At 35.8% G+C, this 14,109-nt stretch overlaps 2 protein-coding genes across 4 annotated transcripts in view; one reads left to right on the top strand and one right to left on the bottom strand.

The window, feature by feature from the left end:
- mmd2a (monocyte to macrophage differentiation-associated 2a) overlaps positions 1-2,541 on the top strand; it is a 21,598-nt gene extending 19,057 nt beyond the window's left edge. For both annotated transcript variants that reach the window (XM_051103130.1, XM_051103125.1), the window contains exon 7: positions 913-2,541. In XM_051103130.1, the coding sequence (XP_050959087.1) occupies positions 913-1,116 (204 nt within the window). In that variant the 3' untranslated portion in view covers positions 1,117-2,541. The remainder of the gene's footprint in view (positions 1-912) is intronic.
- ap5z1 (adaptor related protein complex 5 subunit zeta 1) lies at positions 2,433-14,109 on the bottom strand. Of its 2 annotated transcripts, XM_051103046.1 has the most exons (18): positions 13,973-14,109; positions 13,702-13,839; positions 13,400-13,586; positions 13,179-13,323; positions 11,417-11,529; positions 11,157-11,325; positions 10,826-10,867; positions 9,669-9,809; positions 9,534-9,571; positions 8,460-8,622; positions 8,178-8,356; positions 7,153-7,295; positions 6,919-7,071; positions 6,326-6,437; positions 6,086-6,183; positions 5,221-5,353; positions 4,927-5,141; positions 2,433-2,999 (listed from the first exon to the last, which is right to left on the bottom strand). In XM_051103046.1, the coding sequence occupies exons 1-18, from the start codon at positions 14,011-14,013 to the stop codon at positions 2,729-2,731; spliced, it is 2,481 nt and encodes an 826-aa protein (XP_050959003.1). In that variant the 5' UTR covers positions 14,014-14,109; the 3' UTR covers positions 2,433-2,728. The 2 variants fall into 2 exon arrangements, with proteins under 2 accessions (XP_050959003.1, XP_050959010.1); XM_051103053.1 differs by lacking the exon at positions 10,826-10,867.

The following is a 14,109-nucleotide window of genomic DNA, read 5'->3' as shown; positions in this document are numbered from 1 at the left end:
TCTTATTTTGGTAAAATAATGAACATTTTGCATTCTGTACGGTGTATGTAAACTTTTGTCCTCAACTGTATATAATGTAAACACAACTTTAAATTTGGAGGCGATTCAGTCAAAAGTACAAAGACATCAGAACCACTGCCAAATACCAGAAAGAACTGTTGTATCTATATATAAATTACTTATTTATTCATGATTATTTTATCATCCTCCCTCCCCAATTTTCCCCCCCATTTTAAAATATCTTTATCACTTTATCATGTTCTGTTTTGTTTTTATATTGATATTAAATGTTATGATATTAAAACGTCAACTCTGTTACCATGATTATATATACAGTAGTAAACAAATTATTACTGAAAACTATTAAGTTGTGTATGAAGAACACTGTAGAGCCACAAGACTTAAAAAAAAAAAACATAAAAATAACATACTTTCAACCCTGTTATATACCTGTGTATATATGTATGTGTGTATAATATATATATATATATATATATAGACATCTTTAATGTCTCTCTCTCTCTATATATATATTTAGAGAGACACAAAATATTATATATATATATATATATAATATTTTGTGTCTCTCTAAATATATATATAGAGAGAGAGAGACATTAAAGATGTATCGTATACATTTGAACCAGAATATGTGCATATTTGTAAAATGAAACAGTTGGTAATGGATGGAGAGAGATCAAAAAGGCCTCCTCATGATGAACAAAAGAAACTAAAACAGTTACTGGATTTTCATCTTTAAAAGAATTGGGCATTAGCATCAGCTGTTCATTGTTCAAGTTACTTTTTTACACATGCATACAAGAGAAACAAATGTCATGCTTTTTGTACAATGTCCCTTGTGTATTTTATCTGTGGGAGAGCGACCTGTTTAAACTGAACGTATTATTTCAGCCTAACAGAGAGGGCATATTAGAGCTGTCAGTGGGAGGAGTCTTCTACTGCCTGGGAATTGTCTTCTTCAAGAGTGATGGCCTCATCCCATTCGCTCATGCCATCTGGCACGTCTTTGTGGCAGTGGGCGCAGGCATACACTATTACGCCATCTGGAGGTACTTGTATGCACCCGGGACCGGCCAAATCAAAATATCCAGGTGACAGATGCAGAAGATCTAGAGTGTGTTCACACATACAGGGTTTGTTGAGCTATAAAAGACAATGTATTTGATCATGAGCTGCCTTCGCATCCCTCTATATTAATCATAGATGGGTATGTTTTAGTACTGTTGATCTAAAATGTATTTTTATATAGGATTTCTGTCCTGATAACTCAGCACCTTCTGGCCAGTCTATTTTTGCAGATGTAGTCTTAACCTGTTGACATAATGTACTGTTTCAACCGTCAATGTTTACAGGAAAAATGCGTATAATGCAGAAGACACAAATAACATTCCTCATCCTTTAACTGAGCTATCTGCTGCCTTGATATGAACTCCCATAATCATGTGCTTATGATAGTAATTTATTGACACTGAGGAGAATGCTGAAGTATTTCTACTACTGTGATCTTGTAGTAACATTTATGTGGAAAAATGTTAGAAATGACTTTCTAATTTGCACAATGGATCATGACGGATCATTTCTATGGTGTTTAGGTGGAAAGCAAGCAGGGATGAGATGAAATGTTTGGAATTACTTTGTGTTTTCAAAAAGAAGTGTCTTATGCAGTAAAACTGTATTATTATTAAGTATTATTACAAGTTTGAAAAACTATTTTCTAATTGAATATATTTTAAAATGTAATTTATTCCTGTGATGCAAAGCTGAATATTCAGCATCATTACTCCAGTCTTCAGTGGCATATGATCCTTCAAAAATCATTGTAATATGCTGATTTACTGCTCAATTATTACTGGTGCTCAATTAACAATATTGGTTATTATTATATAAATGTTTTAGACATTGTTTTTCTTTCCCTCCTCAAATATGAAAACAGCACAGCTGTCAATATTGGTCATAATAAGAATATGTCATAATAATGTTTCTTGAGCACCAAATCAGCACAAAATTATCCAGATGAAATTAAAAATTAGCCATTTTATTCATTATTGGGAACAAGCAATGCACAGAAGCTCACATGGAAAATACACGATGAATTATGTGCATCTTTTAAGTAAAACTCAATAAAACTTACCTCAAGGTCTAATAAAAATATAAACCATGATGAAATTCTTGCAAGTAAAATGTCTGTTTTACCTATTGACACATTTAGCTGGAAAGCTCAGATATGAAAAAGTATGTTTTTTAAGCACTGTGACTTTGAATGTAAAACAGGTTTTTACTCATTTTGTCATAATGTTGCATTAATATGTCAGTAAGCACCTGAGGCATTTGTATTGTGTCAATTTTGAGTTACTTTGTACTATTAGTTTCATAGACTTTTAATCAAAAGTACACAAACTCAATCTAAACTGTATTTTAACAGTTTTGACACTAATCATCAAACCTAGACACATAGAATGTTTAATTTCAAGAAATGTGTCTTTAACAAACATTTCAATAAATCAAGGAATATGAACCATAATTTCCTTGTGTCCTTATATAAATTTGTGAAGTGATTAGCAGAAGTGAAAGTCCTGATGAAGTGCAGTGCTTGCCTGTTTTGTTCCAGTGTCTCTCCTCATTCGCTTTCACTCCCTCTTTGTGTCCTTCAGAAACTCTCTCTTGGTATTCTGCACAGATATTTCGAAAACCGTTTCCTAGAATCGGCTTACGTGGGCAGGAAGCTGGAATGTCTATGGAGGAGCCCGCTGACTGCTCTCATGCCCTGAGGAAGTGAGGCGTTGGTGTCTCGGTGCCAGCGGGGGCCGTCGCCTCCGGCTGAAGGGGCTAGAACAAACTGAGCCACATTTGGTAACTTGAGCAAGTTAATAAGTTCATGGGCTCGTGTGATGATCTCCTCAGTGTCCTCCTCGCTGTAGCACGCCATTACGGGACCGCTTCGGGCAAACGTCCGCATCTTAGACAGGCAAAGCGACACTCTGAGAGAAACAGAATGAAATGGAAAGAGTGAGATAAAGAACGGTTGATACAGCAAGGTTGTTAATTCTACTATATATTATGGTTGCTAACCACTTAGAGAAAAAAATATACTGTTTTAACTGAAAAATCTTGATTTTACTTGCTTACAATATTCAACTAATGCAGACACAATTACGAATACAGTAGATCACTGTATTTTTACTGAAATGTATTTTGTGTATCGTTACAACCCTAACACCAGTTTAACTGCTCAAGACAAATAGTGTGTTTTCACAACGCATCATCAATTGGCCACATTGTTGGTACTGAATGTAAACAATGCCAACGAACCAAACAAAACTTGCATATTTTGCTGATTATTGCTACATTAATGGTCAATTGTTGTCATGTTATGGGCTGTACTAATCGGTTGGAACGGGAAAGACATTTGGAGTACTATAGACGGTCAAAAGTTATAACAAATCAAGGAGAAGAGTGCAAAAAACGGCAAAAAACATCATTAGAACTGCTCTGAGGGTCTCTTCATGAGCATTCGATTGTTTTTTTTTTTCAGCAAAACTGTCGTTATATCACGTACAAACAGAAACTAAAAGATTTTCAGAGCAACCCATCAAAATAAAAGTTGGTTTAATTTGAAGAAACTGTGAAAAATATATTACTTAATGTAATGATAGTACTACTACTACTACTAAAATTATTATTAAAACATTATTTTATTTTTTTTGTTAATTTTTTTTTATTATTATTTTGCTGAAATTTATTTACCAGAATTTTACCAAAAAAGGTTAATACACAACACAGTATTTTTGAAAAAAAGAAAAGAAAAAATACACACACACACACACACACACACACACACACACACACACATACATACATACATATATATATATATATATATATATAAACTGAATTTGAGAAAAAATAAAACATTTCATAGGGCATAAAATTGTAATTTTCATTAAACTTTTAAGAAATTGCTGTTATATTGTGTAAGTTTCATGATTTTACTGAAACAGAGTTTTAAAAATTAAAACGAAGAAAAAAAAAAAAAAAAAAAGAACCCAGAAAAAATGAATTGGAAAAAACAGAATTTGGGAAAAAATAAAACTGATTTCAAAGGGCCCCAATTCATAATGGACCCATTAACTATCCAAAAAAAAAAAAAACCCATCATCATCAAAGTCATCATCCAGGTAACAACACACAAGGGTATGTAAACTTTTGAACTGGTTTGTGTAAATTTTGTCATTATTAAAAATTGTTTTACTATTTTGTTCTGTGGGCTCCATGTAAACATCTGTTAAGTGAAACAGCTTATTTAGGACAGTGCTAAATACAAAATAACATGCCATTTTTTATCTGCAAGGTTTTGTCAATGTTGTTCACCCAAAAATGAAAATTCTGTCATTAATTACTCACACTCGTGTCGTTCCAAACCCGTAAGACCACAAATTAAATTTTTTTTTATGAAATCCGACAGCTTTCTGACCCTCCATAGCATCGTGATACTCTCCATAATGGTGCTAGGGTGATGCGGAGGACAAGAATTTTTGAATAAAGTTGTCATTTTTTTTCTTTGTGCATAAAAAGTATTCTCGTAGCTTTGTAAAATTATGGTTGAACCACTGATATCACATGGACCATTTTAACGATGTCCTTGCTGCGTTTCTGTGCCTTGACCATGGTAGGACCCTTGCTGTCTAGGCAGGGTCAGAAAGCTCTCGGATTTGATCAAAAATATCTTAATCTGTGTTCTGAACATGAACATAGGTCTTACAGGTTTGGAACGACATCAGGGTGTGTAATTAATGACAGAATTTTTATTTTTGCATGAACTATCCCTTTAAAAGCAAAACAATATATATCTATATATTGATACAATATATAATAGAATCTGTAAGAAACTACAGTGTTGAAGCATACCTTGGAATAAGATCCTGACTGCGTGTGGCCAGTTTAGCCAGGGTGGTCATAAGCACCGTAACAAGGCGGGGGGAGAAGCTCGGAGGACTGGCTGATTGTCGCACCTGTGTGATCTCAAACAGCACCGCCTCCAAACTTTCAAAATTAGATGTGATCAGTTCCACCGTGCAGCGAGGATCGTAAGACACTGAGAGATACTCGCCAATGACCCACACCTACATATAAACGTTAAATACAGTCACCTCAAGTACAGCATGAAGATGCTTACAATCACAGTTCACCACTGCTGCTCACCATATGCGTGTAGAAGTCTTCTTTACTGTAAATGTTGGCAGGGGAGCTCGTGAATTCCAGGATCTCCCTGTACTGATCCACAATCAATGGTGGGTGGAGTTTGCACAGGGCCTGCAGGTGGGTGCTGAACACCCTGCGATCATAAATAATCACAATAATGCATCATTTACACATACAAAATTCAAATGATATTAGAACATGTATGAAATACACATCTAATTCATGGAATTTCTAAATAAGACCCCTATTAATTACAATAAGAATTCAATTAAAAGATAAAAACCTCATTGCATGTATTTGATTCAAAGTACAGCAAAACAGTAACATTTTGATTATTTTTACTGTTTGAAATAACTGCTTTCTATTTGAATATATTTTAAAATGTCATTTTTTTCCTGGGATTTCCTGCCATTCATTCCTGTGATCAAAGCTAGGTTTTCAGCATCATTTCTCCAATCTTCAGTGTCACATGATCCTTCAGAAATCTTTCTAACATGCTGATATGCTGTTCAAGAAACATTTATTTTTTATTATTATCATCTTTAACAATAATTAAAACAGTTGAGTACATTTTTTCAGGATTCTTTGATTAACAGAAAGATCAGAATTATCTGATTTAACAGTAAAAATAGCATTTAATAGTAAAAAAGATTTCAAAATTGTACTGTTTTTGCTGTACTTTAGATTGAATAAATGCAGGCTTTGTGAGCAGAAGAGATTTCTTTAAAAACAGTACAAATCTTGCAGTCCAAATACTTCTGACTGGTAGTGTACTAACAACATGGCACTTGCAGCTTTCTGCGTGAAATCTTTGGCACAAATGAGTGTGTTTTTGCCAGTAAAGAGTATTTAATAAGCGCCTTACTTTTGGACCTCAGCATTAAATGTCTTGATGTTGTAGAGTAGACTACTTCTCTCCAGCAGCACTAGCAACAGCTGGTTCATCATTTTCTCATCAGCTTTCTATAAAACACAATAAAAACATTGGAACAGATGACACAACTGAGACCTCCACAAAATGATTTAAGGTGAAAGAGAGTGTACATTCATTTTTCCTACTAGTGTGGGCTATTAAATGACCTGCCGTTTCATTCGTGACTCTCACCTGAGTTACTGTATTAAAGTACACATGCAGAAGCACAGGAACGACCTGAGCGCACCGAACGACCCGTGGACTCTCTGCCATGTCAGCCAGAATCTCATGAAGCATTTTTAGCCTATGAGGCAATCACACTCAGAGGTTTACAGTAAGCAGGCATTTAACAAACACACACGCATTTTATTTTTATCCAAGTGTAACATTTAGTGGTTTGAATAAGTGGAAAACCATTTTTGTGCTGTAGGTAGGGGTGTTAATTATAAAATTATAAGGTTGCTGGTCCATAAATTACTGTGTTACTTGTAGCTTCATAACATTACGGTTGAACCTCTGATGTCACATGGACTATTTTAATGATGTCCTTACTACCTTTCTGGGCCTTGAACATGGTAGTTGTGTTACTGTCTATGCAGGGTCAGAAAGCTCTTGGATTTCATCAAAAATATCTTAATTTGTGTTCTGAACAAATCACCCTGACAAGGGTGAATAATTAATGACAACATTTCTGGAGAACGATCCCTTAATTTCTGCATCCTGTTATCTAAATTTAGGAATTTATTTTCTAAATTCTTTCTGGATTAAATAATGCCAGGTATTACCTGTCTATTGTGTCTCCTGTTCCAGCCTCAGGTCTGAGGATGTAGAGGAAGAGCCCCCTATAGGACGGCTGGCGGAAAGCATCCAGACAAACAGCCACCTTCGCCCCCTGCTGGTCCCACGTGGTACGGTCCGAAGCCTGATAGCATGCTGATCTGCAACAGCATTGGATTGCTAATTCACATCATAATGAACTCTAGTTAAAGCGCTGATTTGTAGTCGGTAAAGTCATGTACCTCTGTTGGAGGTCCAGGGCTGCTGCTAAGCAGGGCAGATCAAGGATTGTGTGCAGTAACTCAATGGCTGTATCTGGAGCTATCAGTGATGGGAGCAGCTCCACATACTCTGCAATCAATCCTGAGCTGTTCCACGCCAAGAACTGACAGAAAAATTGCATAAACATTTAGAAAATTGCATCACTTACTTGTATTCATTTTAAAGGAAGAGTTCAGCCAAAATGAAAATGTATTTTCCCTCAAAGTATGCAAGACGTAGATGAGTTTGTTTCTTCATGGAAACAGATTTGGAGAAATTTGGCATCACTTGTTCACAAATGGATCCACTGCAGTGAATGGGTGCCGTCAGAATGAGAGTCCAAACAGATGATAAAAACTTCACAAGTAATCCACATGACTCCAGTCCATCAATTAACATTTGGATTAATGGAACGGTGCATTTTTGTAAGAAACTAATCCATAATTAAGACAACTTCAAACCATTGCTCCTGGCTAAAATATGGGTCCTCTATATATTATATATTTGTTTCTCTAATGAAAAAGTCATCCTGTCTGAATCAGGAAAGAAATATGCACAGATCGAGCATCGTTTACAAGTTAAAACAGTCCAAAACAAATATTTCTGTGTATTTTAATGTGAGAGGACAACAGCGGATGGACTTCTTCATCGGAAGAGGCATATGAATTATGTACTTGTATATTGGCCAGAAGTGATGATTAAAAGTTAAAACAGTCTTAATGATTGGTTTGTTTCTTAGAAATACACAGCTTTTCACTTCACAAGATGTTAATTGATGGACTAGAGTCTTGCAAATTACTTGTGGATTATTGTGATGTTTTTATCAGCTCTTTGGACTCTCATTCTGACGGTACCCATTCACTGCAGAGGATCTACTGGTGAGCAAGTGATGTAAAGCTAAATTACATTAAAAAAAACATTAACAAACAAACTCATCTATTTCTTGAATAGAAGATGAGCCATTTTTGTGCAAAATGTTTATAAAACTATGAGTCAGACAGCCCACCTTCAGGATGTTTGGGAAGCTCTGTCTGTAGTTGGTCACTCTGTCCTGTAGCACGCTAGCATTGAGAAGACAGAACTGGACAAACTCGAAGGCGAGCATGGGTTCGTTGAACTGCTCGGCGGGACAGTGGCTGAAGAGTTGGCAGAACACAGCCTCTGAGTCTACCGCAGCTGTCTCGCCTGATATTAGAGCATGTAGACACTGAGATGCATTCATACATCACACTATCACAGCTATGCACTGCTGTAAGTGCCAGGGACACTGAATGGCCATGTCACTCACTGTGGTTGAGGTAGAACTGAGCGATAGGCAGCAGGGCTCGAGCATAGGCGAGGTCTCCAGTCAGTCTGCCATACAGGGCTTTGATGCAGGGGAAGGCACGGTACACGTAAGAGGGGTCCTCACCACAGATGATGTCCATTATTGACACAGACTCAACAATACACTGTACAACAGATAAACAGTGTCACCATCCATGTCATTAACTTACTGTAAGTCTAAATACTGACATAATTCTATTCTATTCTAATTTAATACTGAATTTGTCATTACAAATTATATTAGCTTAATTTAAGTGAAGCGCTGAAAAATAAACATGAATTTTAAAATTTGTTTACATGATCTGAAACCTTTTTAAGAAGTTCTAATAATTTTTGGGATAAAACTTTTTTTTAATTATGCACAAAATTACTGTGTGTTCCATTAAATGTAAATAAATACATATTTTTAAAATGTATTTTATTTTTATTTTCAAATTATCTAAAGGTTAAAATGAAAAATGCCAACAACCATTCAAATGTTTAGGGTCAGTACTTTTTTGTTATTTTAATAAATACTTAATAAATAAATAAATTAATAAATAAATACTTTTGTCAGGTTGCACTGAATGAATCAAATCGATCGTAAAGACATTTATAATGTTATAAAAGATTTCTATTTCAGTTAAATGCTATTTCTTTTCAATGCTCTATTCATCAAAGGATACTGTAAAAAAAAAAAAAAAAAAAAAAAGTTTCCGCAAAAAACATTATGAAGCACAGTTTTTAACATTGATAATAATAAGAAATGTTTTCAGCATATTAAAATGATGGATCTTCTGAAGGATCATGCAACACTGAAGACTGGAATAATGATGCTGAAAATTCAGCTTTGCATCACAGGAATAAATTGCATTTTAAAATATTCTCAAATACAAGTTTTAATAATATTTCACAATATCACTGTTTTTACTGCATTTTTGATCAAATAAATGCGGCCTTGGTGAGCATTTGGAGGAACTTGGAGAGACTTCTTTCAAAAACACAATAATTTTTTACAGAAATGAAACTTTTGATTGGTAATATTTGTGGTGCTTACTGCTTTCTGTAGCTCTGTATCTGTCTTCTTTACGGCTTCTACATTGTGAAAAAAATAAGAGTCATAAATAAATCAATACATTCACCAGCAGAGTGTAATAAACATTCTCTAATAGTTGACCTATGATCTACTCACTCCGGTCACTTTGTTCAATGAGACGCTGGCAGTACTCAAAAGCCTTCTCTCTGAGTCTCTCTTTGGGAGGAAGGAGTCTGCTGGAAGAGGATGTGGCCGACACCATAGACATCACTGAACTGTCCACCTCTGAGCGATCATCTGCACCAATAACACAGCATATTACAGTACAGTACACTACACCAACACCCAGAGCATGAATCCGTATCAAGTAGGATCTAAACAGCAGAATTTAAAATCTGGCAGGATGCAATGGCATTGCAAGGCTCAGCATATGACGGGACACGTAGGCTATGTTTGGAGCGGAACACTACAATAGTACTATTTTTACAGTATGCAGTATGTATAGTGTGCACACAATGCACATTTTCTAAAAACCAACATGATTTATTGCATTTGCCAACATTTGCAGTATACAAACAAAAGCACACAGCATGAAAAGTTGTAAGACACAAAATCCTTATTGCCAAACATTAAAATATTCCTACTCAAAATTGGATTAAATACTACAGTTGAGGTCAAAAGTTTACATACACCTTGCAGAATCTGCAAAACGTTAATTATTTTACCAAAATAAGAGGAATCATGCAAAATGCATGTTATTTTTTATTACTGACCTGAATAAGATATTTTACATAAAAGATATTTACATATAGTCCACAAGAGAAAATAACTGAATTCATAAAAATGACCCTGTTCAAAAGTTTTCATACACTTGATTCTTAATACTGTGTTGTTATCTGAATCATCCACAGCTGTGTTTTTTTGTTTAGTGATAGTTGTTCATGAGCCCCTTGTACAGCACAGTATTAGGAATCAAGTAAACATTTGAACAGAGTAATTTTTTATAAATTCAACTATTATTTTCTCTTGTTGACTATATGTAAATGTCTTTTATGTGAAATATCTTATACAGGTGCTTATGCTGTGTGTCCTGCACTATTTTATAAAAAATATAATCTACAGTATAACGTAAGTAGCATGCTAGTATTTCATTCCAAACATAGCCATGGACTCAAAATCAATTAAAATCAAATCAGCAATTAATTATGAATCACGGGTCGGTGTCATTCAGTAAAGAGAATTTCTGATTGCGCAGAAAGGAAAAGCGCACTGGCTTTAGATTGATCATATCAGACTTTTCGCTTGCATCTTACCTTGGTGCTGTGACTGAATGATCTGTACTTTTTTTAGTAGAGCTAGCAAAGATGAAAATGTTACTATGTTAAACTAAATGAAGTATATATCTTACATGGGACAGTTTGAAAACAGTGTTGACATTTTTACAATTGTTTTCTGGTAATTAAAATAAAGCTTAAATAAAATGCAAACTAAATTATTTAAGTTAAATGAAAATGCTAATGACAAAAGCACATAACAAAATAAATGAAACTTGAATTTAAAAACTGGAAATACAAAAACAATACTAAAAAAAAGTAATACTAAAATAAAGCAAACCAACTGCAACAACGTCTCTGTTTGGACTACCTGATTCTGTGTTTGTAGTCCCGTCTGTGTCATAAGTGAGCAGCCAATTTTTGATCATAGAGAAAGTGTACATATTCATCCACTGGTCCTCAGTGTAGCTCTGACCCACACACAGCACAGTGAAGAAGTCGCCCGTTACCACCCCATCCACCTCCGTCAGTGGAGCAGGCTGATGAAGAAATGTTGACAAGTGATGATCAGTTCACTGAAATCACTCAACAGTATCATTATAAACTTGCAGGTATAGCAACATGCCCTACCTGACGTGTTCTCGGTCCACTAAAAAATCCCCCAGAAGACATGGAGGCCCCCTGCTGCATACTGGCATAACGCAACCAATCCACCAACTTACGACTGACCAGATTCACCTGATCTGGGTTTAGTGAGCAGATAATTCATGTTAACATCTTTGCATTTTCCAGATTTTAGCGTTTCAATTATGCTTTTTCAACGTACATGAAGTGAACTAGAGTGGGATTTAAAAGTCCATTTTGAAAATCTGTGACTCCGTGAGTTTGAACAGATTTGGAGAAATCCTTTGCCCACCAACGGATCATTTGCATTGAATGGGTGCCGTCAGAATGAGAGTCCCAACAGCTGATAAAACATCACAGTCATCTAACAAAACTCCAGTCTATTAACTAACATCTTGTGAAACAATAAGCTGCAGGTTTGCAATAAAAATACAACTAAAATACAGCTCCTCTATCCATAATATCACTTCCTCCAGTAAAAAAGTAATTTCATCTGAATTAGGAGAGAAATGTGCACAGTAAAGCACTGTTTACAATTAAAAACAGTCCTAGAAAGTTCTAAACAAATATCTTGTTGAATTGTCCTGTGAGAGAACAACAGTGGACGGATTTTTTCACTCAAGGAAGCGTTATTATGGATTGTGGACTATTTTGGCCACGGATTTAAAATTAAAACACCTTAAAGGAGAAGTCCACTTCCAGAACAAAAATTTACAGATAATTTACTCACCCCCTTATCATCCCATCCCATATGTTCATGTCTTTTTTCTTCAGTCGATAAGAAATTATGTTATTTAAGGAAAACATTTCAGGGTTTTTCTCCATATAGTGGACTTCAAAGGTGCCCCCAAGTTTGAACTTCCAAAATGCAGCCTCAAAGGGCTCTAAATGATCCCAGCCGAGGAAGAAGGGTTTTATCTAGTGAAACGATCGGTTATTTTCTAAACAAATTGACAATTTATATACTTTTTAACCTCAAATGCTCATCTTGTCCAGCTCTGTGCAAACTCTGTGTATTCCAGTTCATGACAGTTAGGGTATGTCGAAAAACTCCCAACTCATTTTCTCCTCCAACTTTAAAATCGTCCTATATATCTGCAGAAGTACCGACCCAGTGTTTACAAAGTGAACATGCAAAGACCATCAAACGCCCTTTACAAAAAAGGGTAAAACAGCGATGTAGAATGATTTTGAAGTTGTTTTTGAAGAAAAAAGATGGGAGTTTTTCAACATACCCTAACTGTCTTGAACAGGAATACACAGAGTTCACGCAGAGCTAGACAAGATGAGCATCTGAGGTTAAAAAGTATATAACCGGTCATTTTTTTAGAAAATGACCAAATGTTTTGCTAGATAAGACACTTCTTTGCCCTTCAGCCCTTTGAAGCTGGATTTAAACTGCATTTTGGAAGTTCAAACTCGTGGGCACCATTGAACTCCATTATATGGAGAGAAATCCTGAAATGTTTTGAAAGACATGAAGAAAGAAAGACATGAACATCTTGAAAGACAAGGGGGGGTGAGTAAATTATCCGTACATTTTTGTTCTGGAACAGAACTTCTTTAACAACGGATTGGTTTCTTACAAACACACAGCTTTTGTCTTCACAAGATGTTAACTGATGGACTGCAGTTTTGCGGATTACTGTGATGTTTTTAATCACCTGTTTGGATTTACATCCTTTTTTTAATTAATTCTAACAATTGGACCCCACTGTAATGACACTTCCAATGTAGTACTGTGTTACACAAACGTGATCAACTTTACCATCTGTGAGAATCTCTGGATAAACAGTAATCATTTTTGATAGAATGGGAAGTGCATGTCTGGATATCTGCCCGTCTGACAGCCGAGACTCGAGAGTTTTCAGCAAATGGTGGCAAAGGGGCATCACATCTTCTTTATTCCCAGCCTGAGAACAAGTAGATGATTCATTAATAGTGTTCATGAACACAACACAAGCTGAACATGAACAGCATGTGACTCACCTGAGCCAGAACAACACTGGCCACATAGCTGAGGGTCCTGCTGTCCTGACTGAGATCAGAGCAGAGGCTGTGCACGCTGGGAGGAAAGCTCTCCCGTATGATGGAGGAGGACAGAACCTGAAGCTGCTCGGGACATGATGAAGAACGAAGAACCGTCTGCAGCTTCATCACCAGATCTGACGGGAGCCTGATAGGAACGGAGGTGCTCAATTACACACTTGAAATGCTCCTAAATATACTTCTGACGAAAAGCTTCATGCCTATGTGCTGCTCAAAATGTATTTTACATGAATATGACTCACTCTCTTGCATATTTAGTGGCAGAAACGATCAGGTTGAGTCTCTGGAGGGAGTCCACCGTGTCTCCACTAACGTCTTTGGCGTGGAGGAGCTTAAATATGCGTCCGCAAAACCTCTGCAGCTCTTCCTCCTTTATTTCTCTGAAAGACATATTTAACTGATTTGTCATTGTGAAGAACTTGTTTAACTCACAGGCTATAACTGACCAGTCATGTGACTGATAACTTCCAGCTTTTGACAGTAAACATTTGAGGTAAAGATATAATGTTTTACCTTGCCTGCTTTATTAAACTTTCCGTCGCGGCAGCATACATTCTGAAAATAATATAATATCATGTCAAAACATACAAGAAGAAGAATCAAAACATTAGCTCCGTCAGCTATGATGTCCTGACAACAAATCACATGAC

The sequence above is a fragment of the Labeo rohita genome, chromosome 3 (genome assembly GCF_022985175.1).
Source record: "Labeo rohita strain BAU-BD-2019 chromosome 3, IGBB_LRoh.1.0, whole genome shotgun sequence".
NCBI lineage: Eukaryota > Metazoa > Chordata > Actinopteri > Cypriniformes > Cyprinidae > Labeo > Labeo rohita.
This window is presented reverse-complemented; position numbering and strand designations above follow the sequence as displayed.